Source organism: Pan paniscus, chromosome 2 (genome assembly GCF_029289425.2).
Source record: "Pan paniscus chromosome 2, NHGRI_mPanPan1-v2.0_pri, whole genome shotgun sequence".
In the NCBI taxonomy this organism is placed as follows: Eukaryota; Metazoa; Chordata; class Mammalia; order Primates; family Hominidae; genus Pan; species Pan paniscus.
In genome coordinates this window covers 58856175-58875541 of record NC_085926.1, presented here as the reverse complement: position 1 = coordinate 58875541, position 19367 = coordinate 58856175, and the positions used below count along the sequence as shown (strand labels likewise).

The 19367-nt window shown below is 36.5% G+C and overlaps 1 protein-coding gene across 12 annotated transcripts in view; it reads left to right on the top strand.

Moving 5' to 3' along the window:
• CFAP20DC (CFAP20 domain containing) overlaps positions 1-19367 on the top strand; it is a 327011-nt gene that overhangs the window by 130606 nt on the left and 177038 nt on the right. For all 12 annotated transcript variants that reach the window (XR_008624756.1, XR_008624757.2, XR_008624755.1 and 9 more), the window contains exon 6: positions 9811-9967. Coding sequence is in view for 9 of the 12 variants with exons in the window: in XM_063602785.1 (XP_063458855.1) it covers positions 9811-9967 (157 nt within the window). In the remaining 3 variants the exon portion in view is untranslated. The remainder of the gene's footprint in view (positions 1-9810; positions 9968-19367) is intronic.

Below are 19367 nucleotides of genomic sequence, written 5' to 3'. Positions count from 1 at the left end.
TGAAAAAAGAATGATAAAGAAAGAATCTTAAAAGCAGCCAGAGGTAAAAGATACATTATATGCCAGAAAACAGTAATAAGCCTGTTACCAACTTCCCATCATAAACTTCCTGTCATAAAATAAGAAGATAATGGAATGGTGTAGTTGGCGGGAGATTGGGGGATGTATTTGTCAATCTAGAATTCTTTAGCCAGTGAAGACATTCTTCAAAAATTGGGACAAAATAAAGACATTTTCAGACTAAAAAGCTGAGAGAATCCATTGCCAGCAAACTGATGCTACGAAAATATTAAAGGAAGTTGTCAAGACTGAAAAAAATTATATATACTACATGGAAATTTGGATCTAAATCAAAGAACAAAGAATGCCAGTAATGGTAAATATATAGCTAAATCTAAAAAGAAATCATTCATTATTACAATTCATTTAAAAGTATTTGATTGTTTAAAGCAAAATTAGTAATGTATTTTGGGGCTGGGTGCAGTGGCTCACACCTGTAATCCCAGCACTATGGGAGGCTGAGGTGGGTGGATTACCTGAGCTCAGGAGTTCAAGACTAACCTGGGCAGCATGGCAAAACCCCATCTCTACTAAAAATATAAAAATTAGCCAGGTGTGGTGGCACACACCTGTAGTCCCAGCTACTTGGGGGACTGAGATCGGAGAATGATGCATATATATATAATTTTATAACATGTAGAAGTAAAATATATGACAATGACACAAACAGTGGTGGAGATGGTAATATACTTTTATGAGCTTCTTGTCTATGACATATTCTAATATTATGTCATGGATAGTATGACATAGCTAAATTGTGATAAGTTAAAGATCCATATTGCAAACCCTAATGAAACGATTGAAAAAAAACAGAACAAAGAAGTATAACTATCTTCGCCCATTTGTGTTGCTATAAAGGAATATCTGAAGCTGGATAATTTATAAACAAAAAAGGTTTATTTGGCTTATGGTTCTTCAGGCTGTACAAGAAGTATGGCACTGGCATCTGAATCTGGGAAGAGCCTCGGACTGCATCCACTCTTGGTGGAAGGGGGAGAGGAGCTAGCCTGTGCACAGATAGTGAGAGTTGAAACAAGGGAGACAGAGAGAGAAAGAGGAGGCATTGTCAGACTCTTTTCATCAACCAGTTCTCATGAGAACTAAGAGTGAGAACTCATTCACTCCCTTGAGAACGGCACCAAGCCATTCATGAGGGATCTGCCTCCATGACCCAAACACCCCCACCAGGCCCCATCTCTAACATTGGGCACGAACTTTCAACATGAGACTTGGTGGGGCCAAATAAGCCATATCCAAACCGTAGCAATAACTAGTCAGCCAATTGAGGAGGTTAACGGAATGCTAAAAAATGTTTTCAATCCAAAAGATTGTAGGAATAGAGAACTGAACAAAGAACAGATGGGACAAATTGAAAACAAAGAGCAAGATGGTAGCCTTCAACTCAAACATATCAAAGTCATTATATTAAGTGGAAATGGACTAAATGCTCCAATTAAAAGGCAGAGATTGTTAGGTTGAATTAAAAGCAAGAGACAATTGCATGCTATTTATAAAAAGTGCACATTAAATCTAAAGACACAGGTTACAAATAAAAAGATGAAAGTAAGATGATATACCATGCAAATACTAATCATAAAAAAGCTAGAGTACGTATACTAATAGCAGACAAATTAGACTTCAGGACAAGGAATATTATGTAATGAGGGATGTTTCACAATGATAAGGAGGTTAAATGATGAAGAAGATATAACAGTGCTAAATGTGCACACATCTAATAACAAAGCTTCAAAATGCAAGAAGCAAAAACTAACAAAACTAAACACAGAATGGTAAATATGCAAGTGTAGCTGGAAATTTCAAGACTCCTTCCTCAGAAATTGACAATCACTAAAGATATAGACTTGAAAAACACTACCAATCTGACCTATTTGACATTTGTAGAACACCTGACAAGTGCAGAATACACATAATTTTCAAGCGCACATTGGACATTCACCAAAATATATGATATGTTAGGCCATATTTAACAAATTTAAAAGATTGAAATCATATATAGGATGCCCTGTGCTATAAGGGAATTAAATTATGTATCAATAAAAAAGGTAATTGGATAATCCCCAAGCACTTTGAAATAAAGTAACATACTTCTAAGTCATCTATATGTAAAAAAAAATTAGAATATTAGAAAATAGTATAGCTGATTTTAAATGATATTGAAAATAAAGCACACCAAAATGTGTGGGATGTATCTGAAGCAGTCACTGCCTAAAGGGAAATTTATAGCTTTTAATGATTACATTCAAAAAGAAAAAAGTCTTAAAATTAATTATATAAGCATCTAAGAAAGGTAGAAAAACAAGCAAATTAAACTGATGTGTACAGAAAGATAGAAGTAATTAAAAGAATAATTCAATGAAATAAAAAATGGGTGATGGAGAAATTAATGAAACCAAAAATTGGTTCTTTGAAATGATTAATAAAAGTGATAAATCACTAGCTAGACTAATCAAGAAAAAAAAGAACATACACATTGCCAATACTAAGAATGAAAGTGGGGAAAAAGGAAACTAAAGGAATATTATTAACAATTTTATGCCAGTGAATTTGACAACTTAGATAAGTGGGAAAATTCTTTTAAAGACACAAATTGCTAAAATTGATACTAGAAGAAATAGAAAATGTGGATAGCCTTATAACTATTTTTAGAAAGTGAATTTGAAAAACATTCCAAAAAATAAAATCCAGGTCCAGTTTGCTTTACAGATAAGTCTTCTAAAATTTAAGGAAGTAATAATACCAACTTTAAACATTTTTCTCAAATAATAAATAAGGAGGAACATTTCCCAACTTATACATGAGGCCAGTGTAATTGATACAAAATCAGACAAAGATAGTAAAAGTTCTCAAAAGAGCTATAAATCAGTATCCCTCATGAACGTGGACATATGGCTCCTTAACACCATGATCCAGTGGCATTTATTCCAGGATTTCAAGGTTGGTCTTGATTTGAAAATCAATGTAATTTTATCACATTAGCAGAATAAAGGGGGAAAATCGTAAGATTATCTCAATAGATACAGAGAAGTTATTTGAACAAATTTATGAGCACTTTATGATAAATATTTACATTAAACTAGGAATAGAAGGAAACTTCTTGAACTTGGTAAAGGGCCTTTGTGAAAAGCCTACAATTAAATCACACTTACGATAAAATATTGACTGCTTACTCCCTAAGATGGGAAACAAGGCAAGACTATCCACTATGGCTGGGCATGGTGGCTCATGCCTGTATTCACAACACTTTAAGAGGTTGAGACAGGAGGATTGTTTGAGCCCAGGAGTTCGAGACCAGCCTGGACCACATATGGAGACCCCCATCTCTACAAATAATTTTTTAAAATTAGCCAGACATGTTGGCTTATGGCTGTGGTCCCAGCTGTTTGGGAAGCTGAGGTGGGAGGATCACCTGAGCCTGGGAAGCGGAGGCTGCAGTCAGCCTCCACTGGCAGTGATCATGTCACTACACTCCAGCCTGGGCTACAGAGCAAAGCCCTGTCTCAAAAAAAAAAAAAAAAAGAATATCCACCCTAACCACTTGTATTCAGCATTGTATTAGAGGACTAGAGGACCCAGCCTGTGCAGAAAGAGAATTAAAAAATTAAAAATAGATTGGAAAGGAAAATGTAAAACTTTCTTTGCAAACAACGTCATCATTTATGTAAACAATTCTAAGGAATCTATAAAAACAAAACAACCTACTAGAGTAAATGAGTTTAGCAGAGTGACAGCATATAAGGTAGGTCAATATACCAAAATCAGTTGTATTTCTATACACTAGCAATAAACAATTAAAAATTTCAGGGTTTAAAGATATTTACAGTATCATTAAAACTCTGAATACTCATGAATAAATTCAACAATGTATATGTATATAGGTGTTTACATTGAAAACTGTAGAACTGCTGAGAGAAATCGAAGAAGACCTACATAAATGGAGAGAGATACTGTGTTCATGGATTGCCAGACTATTTGTTTGTTAAGATGCCAGTGCTCTCTATATTGATCCGTAGATTCAATCTAATTCCAGTTGAAATCTCAGCAGGCTGTTTTTGCAGAAATTAGCAGACCAATTCTAAAATTTATATGGAAAGTCAAAAGACCTAGAATAGTCAAAACAATTTCCAAAAATTACTTATACCTCATGATTTCAAGGCTTGGTTTAAAGCGTAAGTAATTAAGACACTGTGGTATTGGCACAGATACCAATAAACAACAGCTTTATTCATAATAGCCAAAACCTTGAAATAATCTAACTGTTCAAAACAGAAGAACGAGCAAATTGTGGTGTATTCACCAAGTAGAGTACTACTCAGCAAAATAAAAAAAAAAACTACCAATATACACAACACTCATGAGCCTTAAATATTATGCTGAGTGAAAGACACCATTTACTGTGATTCCATTTATATAAAGTTATAGAACAAACACAAATCATCTAAGGTGAAAGAAATCAATGGTTGCCCCTATGATGGGTGAGTTCTCAGATTATTTGGGAAGCTGCACAGGATCTGTCTGGGGCAATTAAAACATCCTATGTCTTGATGGGTGGTGGTATGCAGGTGTATGATGTGGTCAAAACTAATTGAATTCTATCCTTAACATCTGTGCATTTCATAGTATGAAAGCCAGAAAGATTTTGTGATTGACATTTATTGAGCACAAATGATGTACCAGGTACTTTTATAAGTGTTTGCATGTACTTAAACATTTAATCCAAACAACTCTATGAGGAATGTACATTATTATCACCATTTTATAAATGAGGAAAAGGAGGCCCAGAGAGGTTCAGTAACTGGGAACATTATATAACTAGTAAGTGGTGAGGCTAGTACCGAAATCCAGACAGTTTGGCTCCAGAGCCCAGACTCTTGCATCCCTGGGAAGAATATATTTCAAAGGAGTTGCCAGTATGGTTTAACTAGAGGCAGTTGCCAAACAGATTAAAAAAAAAAATAGACTGTGTGACTTGATAATTAAAATAACATCCAGTTCAAAATTTTAAAAGTGAATGACTTCAGAATAATGAAGTTAAGTCTCAGAATGTAGCCCTATGAGTGGATTCAGAATAGAGAAGAGGCAGGTTTTTGAAGGAAAAAGAGTTAAAGGACCATTAGCATGTTGAACAGGATGTTAGAAGATGAGATGAACCTGGTTCCAGCTTTTTTTAGGAGTGTGATTAGAGGATGGTGTGGATGCATCTGTAGGAGTGACAGGAATGACCAGGGAGTGATTGAATGAAGATTGATGAAGCTAAAAGGGTAGTAGAGCCTGTCTTTGCAATGCCTTGAACTTCAAAGATGATAGAATTCCAAGTCAGAAACGTACACCCTCTCCCACTGCCTCCCAGCCCCTTGGCCTCAATTAGAGGGCTGTAGAAGCACAAATGGACCCCATAAGTGAACTTCAACTCCAGAGTTGAAGGAGAAGTAATATCTCAGAAAAAAAGCTATGTTTCACTGACGGTAATGTGTCTAAGACTCTTAGAAAAATGCAGAGAATGTAAGTACTTTTCGTAAGTAAGAATTTTAGGGAGCATGGTGAAAGAGTGGCTTGAGTATGAAACTATGATTTCAGTAAGAGATAGTTTGCTCCATGTGGGTAGGAATTGGGAGGTACACATGGATTGCTGAACAGGTATTGTGACAATACTTCTGCAAGAAACTTGCCCTTTCTTGGTTCAGCCAAGAGCAAGGTCTGGCAGCTCTGGCAGCCCCAGCTTTCCTTCCTCTCCTCTCCTCTCTCCATAGAAGGACTTGTCATGATTTGCTTTTCCTAGGGAAATTGTTTTTAATACATTAGTAATAGGTAATTGCTTCTTCTAACCTTGTAAATATAGAATTACAGTTTCAATCTCTGCTTATACCACTTATTAAACACAATATAGTAATAGGGATGAATAAGGTCATTGTAAGCTGATTTTCTATCGAGAAATTATAACTAAAGTGAAAAATTATTTTTAAAGACACAAGAATAAACATCATAAGACCCTGGTCTCTGTATACCATTATGGGAGTGAGAAAACAGAATGAGGTTCTAAAACTCTGGGAAGAGATGTACTTTAGGATTGCCAGGGTATGAAATTGTGGTTTCTTGTTTGTCATTTCCTTTTGGAAGGACAGTGCTGGCTAGAACTGTGCACTGTTAGTAAAACAGGCTTTTTCTGCACTAACAAATGTAACTAATTTCTTGATATCTTTTCTATAGTACTGGCAGAGAATAGGAGCATAGGGAATCAAAAATATGCTCCCAAGGATTTATTATTTCATGCACCAGAACTTGTGGGGTGTGTGTGTGTGTGTTCACAGAATTTGCATTCCTTTCAACAGTATAATAAAGCCATATTCCAAACATGAGTTAGTAAAAACTAGAAATTCATGCTTTGAATCATTCTGTCACCCTTTGCCAGCCAACTCCTTTATGCAAAATTCCATGCTGGAAATAAGTAGCATAAACTGACTTATTAATCCAAGCAACATACTAAATAGAACTGTCTTTTCTCTATCAGATTTCTGTCTTTCTGGTACATACTTCTTAAGGACCAATAATTATAGATATTTTAGATCAAGTTATTTCCTGCTGGATAGAGTTGTACATAGAAATATAGTAATTAGAGATCAAGAAAAATGTCAAAAAGGGACTTTTAAGAGTGAATATCATCAAGAATATTGAAAATAATATTTTATAAAGTTCAGCTGTAACTCAGATAATCCACCTGTTGGTAGTAGAGTTTATACACTTCTCCGATACTTCAGAAAATATATCACAGCATTTATATGAACAATGAGTTATTTGTTGAAGCATATGAGAATTGGAAGCTTTATCAATATCAGCTAAATCAAAAAATAATTTCTGTTTCCTCTAGCCAAGGGGGATTTGTGAAAGTTATTTCCATCTTTTTTAGAAACCACCCCCATCTGTATTCCCAGGAAATTGATTCATTAAATAAAGTTATCAATTCCCAGCCATTTATTTGTTGAATGATTATAAAATGAAAGATTGAGTGTATGTGTGTAGGCATGTACACATACACTCAATGCCCACAGTCAATGCACATACACACACATCTTAATGTGTTCATACACACACACACACATGCATACCCTTATTTGTTTAGTACATTCCATGAAGCATGAGTCCAGGTTGACAGAATAAAAGGAGCATGACCATGATGGATAAGAAAAGTGTACAGTGGGTAAGGATCTGGTTTCTTAGGACTCAGAGTTTTTGAAGGAGGTTGGAACTGACTCCCAAGCAGAGCTGGTGGTGTAACCAGCTGGAGATGGTCTAAACAGGTAATAAAGGGGCAGGATCCTGAGAAGAAATCCCTAGCATGTCATGTCCATGCCACGCTGGGCCTGGAAAATGTATTTGTTGTTCAAAACCAAACTCACATGTCACCTCCAAGTCTTTCCTAGATGGGAAGACTTAGAGTCAAAGAAAATAAAGCAGATAATATTAAAAAACAATGGTTAACTGCAAAAATATTTTTAAAGTTATATAAGGAAGGAAAAGGTAATCATAGAGAGCCACTTGGCTCAGATGTATACAGTATTTACATGGCCACAAGAAAGAAAACACAGAATATGGATGTTGAGGGAAAAAATGAGAGCAAATGAGAGAACAAATAATTATCCAGGGAGGATGAAGTAGGGGAAGCAGGGTATTAGCTAGCTAAGTCTCATCTACCATATTAGGAAGTCAGTAGATAGTGTCCAAAATTGATGAATCAAGAGGCATTACTTTAAAATACAGAGGGAAGAAACAGTTAAATGAGTTGACAGTATGATTAGATGAGGGGTAGGGTGACAAAGAACTGTATTTCGTATCAAACTTTTGGTGCTATCTGGCTTATATTTGCATATAATACCATAATACAATTTTTAAAATGTTTTTTTTCAAATAAAGCTTTCCTAAGCCTCCCCACATACCCACCATGAGCCCCCTCTGTAGTAACTGTATTGGGTAGATACCACATGTCTGCCTTCCTTCCCAGACTGAAAGGACTGTCTTATTTATGTCTGTACCCCTGGAGCCAAGCCCAGAGTCTAACACATGATAGGTACTTAGTATGTGTGGGGAAGAATGGGTCACTGGAATTGCTGACTGATGAACCAGCTGAATGGTTGAGATTGGGGCATGATAAGAAGTCTTTTACGACTAGGAACCACGTTTATACAACCATAATAATGCTAATATTATAATAAGGTTAATAATTATGATTGGATATCTAGAAACCCCAACACTTCCATCCCCTATAACCTGCATTTCACCAAGCCACAGTGTTCCACTCTGTGGCGTATCTACTGGATTTGTCCCTTACACTCTACTTCCTACATAAGCTTCCTAGCCAGCCCTCCTCACTTCGTGTTTAGATGACTGACAGGGACCAAACTAGTCTTTCTGTGCCTTGGTGCTCTCCATTCTGCCTCATTCCCCCACCCAACCCCATCTCCCACCTCAAAATATTCCTGCATCATGGTTAGTCCGAACTTCTCAACACTCTGCTTTTGCACATTCTTTTGTAAAGAACTGCAGTGATGCTTTACCCTCTCCAGATGCTCTGAAACCTGGCCTCACTGGGCCATCTTACATTACTTCATTCCGCTCCAGTGTTCACCATTCTGCCAGTCAAGCCAATCACACTATTACTTGACTCTCAGTTTACCTGCTGCCTTTGCTGACACCAGGCTCCTCTCTCCACAAAGACCAGAGCATTGCCACAGCCTGCAAATGTAATTTTACTGTTGAGACATCTACATAGAAAATACTCTTCATGTATTTAATAAATAATGTATTTCAGTCTCTTTTACTTTTTCTACTGTGGAAGCAACCTAAGGTTCACCTCCATATTAAAATCAGCATTCCTAGATATATAAGATTTGTCTTAAAAAAAAGAAAAAATATATATATATATATTTATATATACAGGACCTTATGTAAACCTTGCTTCTAAACAAATAATGGAAGAGCCCAATATTTTAAAAGAAGCACATAAAACTTTAATACTACTTTTCATTTCAAAAATTATTTTTCTGGCTTTTGTCCTACAGTCTTAAATATGTCTTTGTTTCTTGCCAAATGATTTTTTTTCATTTTCTTTAACCATTCAGAAAATTCATTTGATGAAGTATTGAGGGGCCTAATTATTTAATGCGCAGAAATTAGTCCCTGCAAGAGTACTTTAAAAACTGGCAAATACCAGGCATAATTACAAATTCTATAGAAGAATCTGTTTCCGTACAATAGGTTAATTGGTTATAAGTAGACAGCACTGACCACAATTTAAACCCAGCTTCTAATTTCATCCATGCCTTTTTCAACAAATACGAGTGGCTAATTGTGATCAAATTAGTCCCCTTGAAGGAACAATTGGCTACTTATCTCTGATTTTCAAGATGTCACTGGTCAAACACACCTGCAATTAGCTTCCTGCTGGCATACTGCCTACAGATAGAGAGTTATTTCCCAAAGTTGTCATAGTCTTGTCTCATGATGGGAATTCTGTAGTCAGATGACCAATGTGTAATTTAGAATTATGGTGATTTCTTTGGAAAGATCAAGTCAGTTTTTAAGCCAAAACAGAGATAAGTTTACCTAAAGAGGAAAATTAGTTTGGGGCTTGTTGATCAGGATAACTGCCTCAACTCTTTGAATGTCTACATATAGATGGCTTGTTCATTTATGTGATGATGAAAGGTACTTACTCTTCTTTGCATCTCTCTATTTTAGTGGTGCAATCTATGCATTGACTTAGTAGCATTCACCAGTGAAATATTCAAGGGGGCAGTTTTCCAGTCATTGGATGGAATTGTTGTCTCAGCTAACTGTAAGCTACGGAAGATCTTCACCTTAAAATCAAAGCCACAAGACACTGCTGATAAGGATGGTATGTTCAGGTTGCTATCAAGATTTTTTAATTCTCTGATGTATTTTTAAAATTAGCCATACCTTTGGGATAGTATGAGTGTGTGGTAGCAGTTTGATGTTATGTCTGCTAAAGTAAATTTGTCAACAGTCATGCTGATTTCTTTGTTCTAGATCAAATGTTTATTTTTCCTATAGCTGAATGTCACAAAAAATGTATTAATCTTCTTTTTGTGGTTGTTTTCTTTTTTCTTTATGGTAACACTTGCTATCTGTCTTAGGCTCCTTAGTTACAAACAACATAATCCTCTTTAGGTGGTTGAAAAAGAACAGGAATTTATTTAAGGAAATCGGACAGTTCATAGAATCTCAAGGATATTTAGAGAGTCAGCTTAGAGCCTATAGTCAAGAAGAATCCAGCCTCTCCCACAAGACTTATCTAAGGACAACCCCATCCATTTGCCACCTCCACCCACTGCCAGTAGCTACTGCAACTATACAGAGACTCCATAAGTCACATCATAATGCTGGGCTATAAGTTCCATAATTTCTGTTACAGCAGCCCCTGAAAGTAGGATGTTTTCTTCCCTGCCACCCTTATCAGAAGTAGATATATTTTTCTTCATGTTTGTCTCCACTGAAAATGTTTGGTGTGGCTGTTTCTGTCCTGTGGAGTCTAGGTTGCATGCTGCAAGGAAGGCAGGCAAAGCAATGTCTGATTCCTAAGGAGGCAGAACTCATTGTGTAGGAAAGTCACCAAATTAGGAAGGGTGTGCAAAAGATGTTGGACATTCAAAAATCTCTGTCCATTATGCTGTCCTATTACTCTGTGTACATTTCAGGAAGTCATTTGGGAGAAATCATATTAATTTTCTAGTGATCAAGTTAAAATGGAAAGAGTTGAGTTCTTCCTCATATTTCTAGAGAGACTAGAAATATTTACATTAATTGTTCATAATTTGATTTATAAATATACTCTGCAGGTAACTCAGCTCCCTGGAATTCATAAGGTAGCACACCATACTGCTCAGATGGTTTTAAACAACCAAAAGTATTGAAAGAATACTGATGCCTCCTTTTGATTTTCATCTGGGATTATTGTTTGTTAAATCAATTCTTCTAGAAGTCCAGGAAGCAGGGCTGCATATAAGATGTCAAAGGTGATTACTTAGAAGTTTCTATCTAGACTTCAGATTTGTGCTCCATCTGGGCGTGTGCCTGAGAAATCTTGATGTGGCTCACTCTGTGGAACAGGACACTGTGCCTATAAATTTCATTTGATAATAAAGCACAGCAGTGTATTAACAGCTCTCCAAAGAGATCACACACCACAGTGTGGCTGCTCATCTTATGTACCCACTTACAGACTATACGAGAAAGTGAAAGATTTCATTTTTTTAAATGGCACCCAGCTAATAAGAAGCCTCAAAATTTATAGAAATATTTGTGCAGTGTACATCAGATCATAGGAGGTGAATCATAACCTGATTAATATTTTAAAATAAATGTAAAGAAAAAAGTGGATCAAACATAGCAAAGTAAATGCATGTTTCAATCTCTGATCCTTCCTCAAGCTCCACTGAAATTACTATATAGGAATAAAAAAGGCATAAATCCACCAGAATAAAGAATATGGGAGGGGAGACAATAACGGACAAGAGATGTTTGTAAATTTTATAAGATTAAGCAATGACTTAGAAGAGCAAAGAAAACTGAAACCTTTAGGTTTATAGAGAAGTTTGCCAAGGAGTTTCAGAGAGGCTCAAGAATTTGCAGCTTTACATACTGGCAAAGGCAGGCTAAGGATGAGGGCTGAAAACAGGGAGATTGGCCAAAATTCTGTACGGGTTGCTATAGGAGGACCCCAGGTTCCTGCTCTAACTCCATATAACCAAGCCACAGGAGATTTAGTCTCTGGAGAAACTGAATCAGAGAGCTTTTGAACATGGGTGCATCAGGCACTTGATAGACATCAAAATTAACAAGAAGGAAATAGATATGACAGGGAATATCCATGGTTTTTTTCAGAGTTAAGATACTGCATCTATAAAATAAGAATAATGTGTTTTTGTTTTACTTCAATAAACATTTAATTGAGGTGTATTATAAGTGTTACTATATTATAGATTTTATAAACATATAGAAACATGCAGAAATCATAAGTGTACAACTGGAGGTATTACCACAAAGTGAACACATTTCTGTAACCACCATCCAGATCAAGCATTACAAGCATCCTACAAGCCTGCTTATGTCTCCTCCCAATCATCACTTCCTTCCTTCTCCTAAGAGATAACCTCTATACTGACTTCTAACAGATTAATATTACCTATCTTTTACATTTATATAAATGGAATCACATAGTACATATTTCATGTATGCATTCTTGTACTAAACATTGTTTGTGAGATTCATTTATGTTGTGGCACATAACGGTAATTTTCTGATTTTCAGTACTGTATAGTATGCTATTGAATGGATATACCTGATTTTATTTATCTGTTTTCAGCTGTTATAAATAATGGTGCTAGAAGCATTCTTCTTTACTTCTCTTGGGGCATTCATGTAGGCATTTATCTCAGAGCAGAATGAATGCATACTTCAGCATTCTTAATTTCAGTTACTATATTTTTTGATTCTAGAATTTGCATTTGATTCTTTTTTATAGTTTCCATTCATAAGATGGAGTTCTACATCTTGTTAACACATTTCTCAAATATGTTAATCAAACTTATTTTAAAGCATTTAGCTCACAACTCCAATATTTGGATCTATATGTAGGCCTAGTTCTATTATCTGTTTATTTTTCCCTTGGTCTTGTCTCTTGGTATGCCTGATAAGTTTTGAGTTAATGATGGACATTGGGTATCAAAAACTTAGGAAATATTTTGAGGCTCTAGGTGGTGTTTTCTTCCTCTGAAGATATAAAACCAAAAAATAAGAGAAATAAGTGCAAAAGACTAAAAATAGGATGGAAATGCTACCAATATTAGGTATTAGTCCAGGGAGTTCACCATCAGAGTAAAAGGATTCCAGAAAGAGAGACTAGAAGAAACAGAAATATAAGATTTCCCAAAATTCAAGGACAGATATTTTCAGATTGAGATAGCTCATCACATGCCAGAACAACTAATGAAAAAGACTTAGCACTGTGAAATTTTAGAACAGGAAAGATAAAGAGAAGATCCTTTAAACTTCCACAATTTAAAAAAATACAATTTATGTACAAAGGATTGGGAATAAGAATGATATCTAACTTCTTAATAGCAATGTTAGATAATAGAAGACCTTGAAACTACCTTTAAAAGTCTAAGGAAAAATTATTATCAACCTAAAGTTCTATATGCATCCAATCTATCAATCAAATGATGCAGAATGAAGATACAAGGCCTCAAAAATTTATTTACATCGTTTCTCAGAAAATATCTCGAAGATATTCTCCACAAAAATGAGTGAGTGGGTGAAGAAAAAGAAGTATATAGGATTCAAGAAACAGAAAATTTCATCCAGGAGAAAAGCAAAGAGAGAAGCTGCTCCAAAAAAGTAAAGTCTTAATAGCAAATACATGGAATCAACCCAAATGCCCTATCAGTGATAGACTGAATAAAGAAAATGTGGTACAGATACACCAGGGAATAATACTATGCAGCCATAAAAGGAATGAGATCATGTCCTTTGCAGGGACGTGGATGAAGTTGGAAGCCATCATCCTCAGCTAACTAGCACAAGAATAGAAAACCAAACACTGCATGTTCTCACTCATAAGTGGGAGCTGAGCAATGAAAACATATGGACACAGGGAGGGGAACAACACACACTGGGGCCTGTTGGGGAGTAGGGAACAAGAGGAGGAAGAACTTCAGGCAAAATAGCTAATGTATGCTGGGCTTAATACTTAGATGATGAGTTGATAGATGCAACCAACCACCATGGCACATGTTTACCTATGTAACAAACCTGCACATCCTGCCCATGTACCCCAGAACTTAAAATTAAATTAAACTTAATTTAATTTAAAACAAGAAAGTTAAGTCTTTAAGAAAAAAAAGCAAAAGGATTTCTAGAATTAAGCACAAAAGAATTCAAAGGATGACTCTTGGACAGCACATCTATAGGCAGACTGTCCAGAGTTTAGCAGAAAAATGGAAACTTTCAGGAGAAAAGTTTCCAGGAAAAAAATGTATCTGATAGAGTATGATGTGTTTGAACATGAAGAATAAAATTGATTGTGGTGTTGTAGTGCTAATGGAGGATTTAGAAAGAATTAATGTTAGAAGTGTAGAAAACCTACAACAAAACAAAGCAATAATCAACATCAAGAAAAACAAAAAGTTGTACAAAAGAAGAAATATCGTAATATATCATGTAGCTCAGATGTGCACAACTTTTTTTTTAAGTAGACTTTATTTTTTTTAGCAGTTTTAGGCTCATAGTAAAATGAAGCGGACAGTATAGAGTTTTCATCATGTCCTTTGTCCCCACACGCATGCAGCCTTCCCCACTGTGAACATGCATAACAGAATGGTACATATGTTACAATCGATGAACTTACACTGAGACATCATTATCATCCAAAGTCTATAGTTTACATTAGAATTCATTCTTGGTACTATACGCTCTTTGGGTTCTTGCAAATAGGTAAAGACCTGTGTCTAGCTAGTACTACAGTATCACACAGAATAGGTTCACTGCCCTAAAGGTCTTCTGTGCTCCAGCTATTTCTTTCTTTCTTCCCCTAACCCCTGGCAACCACTCATTTTTTTAAATTGTCTTCCTAATTTTCCTTCTCCAGAATGTCATAGTTAAAAGTATATAGTATGTAGCCTTTTCAGATTGGCTTCTTTCACTTAGTAATATGCATTTAAGGTCCCTCCATATCTGTTAATGCCGTCATAGCTCAATTCTTTTTAACACCGGATAATATTCCATTGTATACATGTACCACAGTTTATTCATCCATTCACCTATTGAAAGACATCTTCATTGCTTCCAGGCTTTTGCAATTATGAATAAAACTGTTATAAACATTTTTGTGTGGGGTTTTTTTGTGGATACACTTTTCAGCTCATTTGGATATACCAAGGATTGTGGTTGCTGGACTGTATGGTAACAGCATGTTTAGTTTTGTAAGAAACTTGCAAACTGTCTTCCAAAGTGGCTGTACCATATTTCATTTCCCCCAGCAGTGAATACGAGTTCCTGTTACTCCACATTCTCACCGGCATTTGGTGTTGTCACTGTTTTGGATATTTCACCGTTCTAATATGTGTGTAGTATAAACTTTTTAGTATGATCTTAGTAATGTAAAACACTGAATAAGAATTTATCCAAAAATTATGAAAAATCATATTAGAAGGATGAGAGAAGGGAAGGAAAACGGGGTGGTGGCTTAAGAATGATGAATCCTCTTTCTTTCAAAATAGGAAGTCAGAGATATTATCCAAAACTGAAAAGTGAAAAAACGTTAGTATAAGGCTACTATGTATAATTATGGAAATAAACACTAGAAGATGTAGAAGATATAACTGAAAGGCTTGAAAATACTTGCCTCTGCATTGCAAGACTTTGGGATAAGGGAGGTGGAAGGGCAGCCTTAGGTGAAAGGGTAACAGTGATTTTTTTTTTTTTTTTTTTTTTTGAGACGGAGTCTCGCTCTGTCGCCCAGGCTGGAGTGCAGTGGCGCGATCTCGGCTCACTGCAAGCTCCGCCTCCCGGGTTCACGCCATTCTCCTGCCTCAGCCTCCCGAGTAGCTGGGACTACAGGCGCCCGCTACCACGCCCGGCTAATTTTTTGTATTTTTAGTAGAGACGGGGTTTCACCGTGTTAGCCAGGATGGTCTCGATCTCCTGACCTCGTGATCTGCCCGCCTCGGCCTCCCAAAGTGCTGGGATTACAGGCGTGAGCCACCGCGCCCGGCCACAGTGATTTTTTTCTTATAATTTTGTAGTACCACTGGAGCTTTTAAATAATATAGATGTATTATTTTGTTTAAAAATTAATTTTATTAAAAATGAATGGATTATCCGTAAGGGAGTCTAAGAACGAGCATTGGTGTGATTTCTTTCAGGTATTTGGAAGGCCTGAAAAGAAACCTTATGAATGTAGCCTCTCAGATGGCCTGAAATGTTCTGAATAGACACGGGGAAGCACACTGTGGTTCAAGGTGCTGTGGTGTATAACCCCGTATTCCTTTCATCTTAGCTGCCAGTACTTCGCCTTGTATGCACCCTATCTTTATGCTTCAGCTTCCTTATCAGTAAAATGAGGATAATACTTATGCCTTGATTAAGTAAAATGCTATTATATTTCCAGTGCAAACACAAAGTGTGTAAACCAAGTACATCTTAGAAAAGTTAAGTTGGTATTGTAGCGCCTAAGACATGGCGTAATGTTCCCACACAGTACATTGCTGTGATCCTGCACCAACTTTGTGGGTTTGTATGAGTTCTGAACATCTCTGAGCTTTGCTTTCTCATTGATTGCTATAAGGTTATTGTAGAGATCCAATCAAATACAAAAATAGATGTGCATAAATGATAATGCAGTGTGCAGATGTTAAACATTTATCTGTCTTCTGTTCACCAGACCCCGGGATGATGCGGCCCCTGCTTCCCTGCTCAGGGTCTGGCAAGAAACCTTACATGTAATAGTGTATTAAATCCCAATGGTAACTTCACTAATGAGCTTACTTAGCGGTAAGAGGAGAGTCTGGAGCACTTGCCCCTTACTTGAGAGAGCCATTTGGTGAGGTGCTTGGATTTCACAGACCTGTCAGGTTAAGAAAAATTTGACTACCATAGGTTGCCGACATATAAATTTGTCAAATCAGAAGATTAAAACACACAAACAAGAAAAACTTCAGTTATTCTGATTGTTTCATTAAATGAAAGGACATTTACACAGACACACACACATACATACACACACACACACACGAGGCACAAAGTAGGAAGGTCTTAATTTAGGAATGGAGGCTGACATTTTCACCATAGACTAGTGAAAATGACTTCCTGGATCAGTATCTGTCCATAGCCACTGTTTAGGAGATACTGACCTAAGAAGTTAACTTTCCAGACTGCATCTTGTTTTTTGCTTTTGTTTTTGAGAGGATCTCACTCCATTGCCCAGGCTGTAGTGCAGTGGCATGATCACAGCTCACTGCAGCCTCAGCCTCCATGGGCTCAAGCTATCCTCCTGCCTCAGCCTCCTGATGAGCTGGGACTACAGGTGTGTACCACCTGCCTAGCTGATTTTTTTCTATTTTGAGTAGAGGCAGGGCATCACTATGTTCCCTAGGCTGGTCTTGAACTCCTAGACTCAAGTGATCCCACCTTGGCCTCCCAAAGTGCTGGGATTACAGTTGTGAGCCACTGCACCTAGCCCTGTACTGCATCTTGAAGGAAAAGTATTAATAATTATTTTCCAAACAATGAAAACAGGACAATGAGTAGAAAAAGCATTTCAGGCAGAGGAAAGGGCATATATGTATAAAGCCATGGCATCATGAAAGGATCTCATATGCTCAAGGAACAAGTTCAGTATGGTGGCAGGGTAGAAGGTATAATACAATATTGCCACACTAGGCTGCATATTTGGGTTGACATAAAGATGTAGAGCTCAGTTCCTGTCCTGTGAGTTCTGTGTGTAATTATAGACATTAGAAAAGTTAATACAAGAGTTCATTATGAAGACAATTACACATAAAAGGACAAAGGATAACATAGTATAGGACAAATTGAGTGTCCTTGGTCAAGGAGGTGGGCAGTAGAAGAGATGCAATGATTGTGATAATAATGATGGTAGTGGGGATGGTGATGATGATTGTGGTGATGATTACAGCATTACTTCTTGATGTGACCTAGGCAGAGTTCTAAACACTTATAGATATGAACTTACTTAGTGTTCATAACAACTCTGTGAGATGGATGTTGCCATTATCACCATTTTATATGTAGGAAAACTGAGGCATGGAGAGGTCAAGTAAGGTGCACAATGTCACACTATTCTTCAGTAGTACAGCCAGGACTTGAACCTTGCAGTAGGGTTCCAGAGCTTATATTCCTAATTATTTCAGTTTGCTGCTTCTCATGTGCTGGTAGAAGAGAGACAGATTTAAAAAGGAAAGATACAAGAGATGCCATGGAGTAAGAATGCCAAGATTTGGTGACTGGCTGTGTTGAGGGTATCTATATTGCAATAAGTAACAGATATCTTTTGTCTTTATTCTGCAAAGACTGATTAGGCTGTGTTGAGAACTTTTTCATAGGAAGCTTTTTAACCTATTTCTTAAATTCCACACTGGGATTTGATTTAAAAATTTTGTATTAAGCGCTTACTTGAGCTCAGTACTTTATTGTCCTTGGATTACTTAAACTGCTATCATTTCAGTCTAGAACTTCTTAAACTCACCCAAGCTAGGAGATTTTGCCTGATTACTTTCTATTCTCTCTTTACACAGTGGGATATAATAGAAAGTGAATTTTTTGGAATCTTGCATCAAGCAATTAATCAGTTTTCACTTTTCCAGAAGAATGACTTTTGCTGGACAAGTAGTAAAGCGTACTGATTCAATTTACTTTATTACTTTTATGGCTCCTGAGGAGACATGAGCTGGCATTTTTAGGCATTTCTATGACTGAATTATTGATTAACTCATATCATTCTGTGTTTAAGATAAAAACCAGAATGCATATTTAGATAGATAAGAGAAAGAGGAGAAAAACAAGGGGAGTAGAACAAGCAATGATAATATCTGTGTAGATTGTTAAGTAAAAGGAAGACAGAGGAGAGAAATGAGAAGAGAGAAGATCAAATGATGATCCATGAAGCAAGATATGCTACACCAGTGATGATGATACAGGTCTCCTTACTCCCCAGTTCAGGTCTCTTTCTCAAATATTCTGTGCTCTGTGTTCTGTGTATTCTGTGTTCAGAAATGTGAGAAAAGAAAAATTAAGGTATGATTTCAGACTAAGAGCCCCTGGAAGGCATAGACCCTGTATTTTCATGTTTTTGTCTCTAGCAAATGACCTGGCACTGGTAACTTATCATAAATGTTTGATTAATTAATGAATTAAAGATTGGCTATTTATTTAACTATTCATCCATTCACTGTCTCTGTTCAATAAACCTTTATAGAGTGTCAAGCAATGTGAAGAAAATTTATTCCTTCAGAAGCCATGGAGAATCTAGAAACACTGACATCTAGCCTTAATAGACTCACTGAACAGGGAGGGACCTTAGAGATGCTCTAATCCAATATCTTAATTAGACAAATAAGGAAAAGAAAGCCCATGGAAGTGAGGCATTTTGTGCTGCAGTCACACAAGATGGAATTCAAGACCTCAACAGTGCACAAGTTTACCTCCACCAATAATCAGAATGATTTTGTGGTTTTAGTATTTATTATTAGTTGTAATAA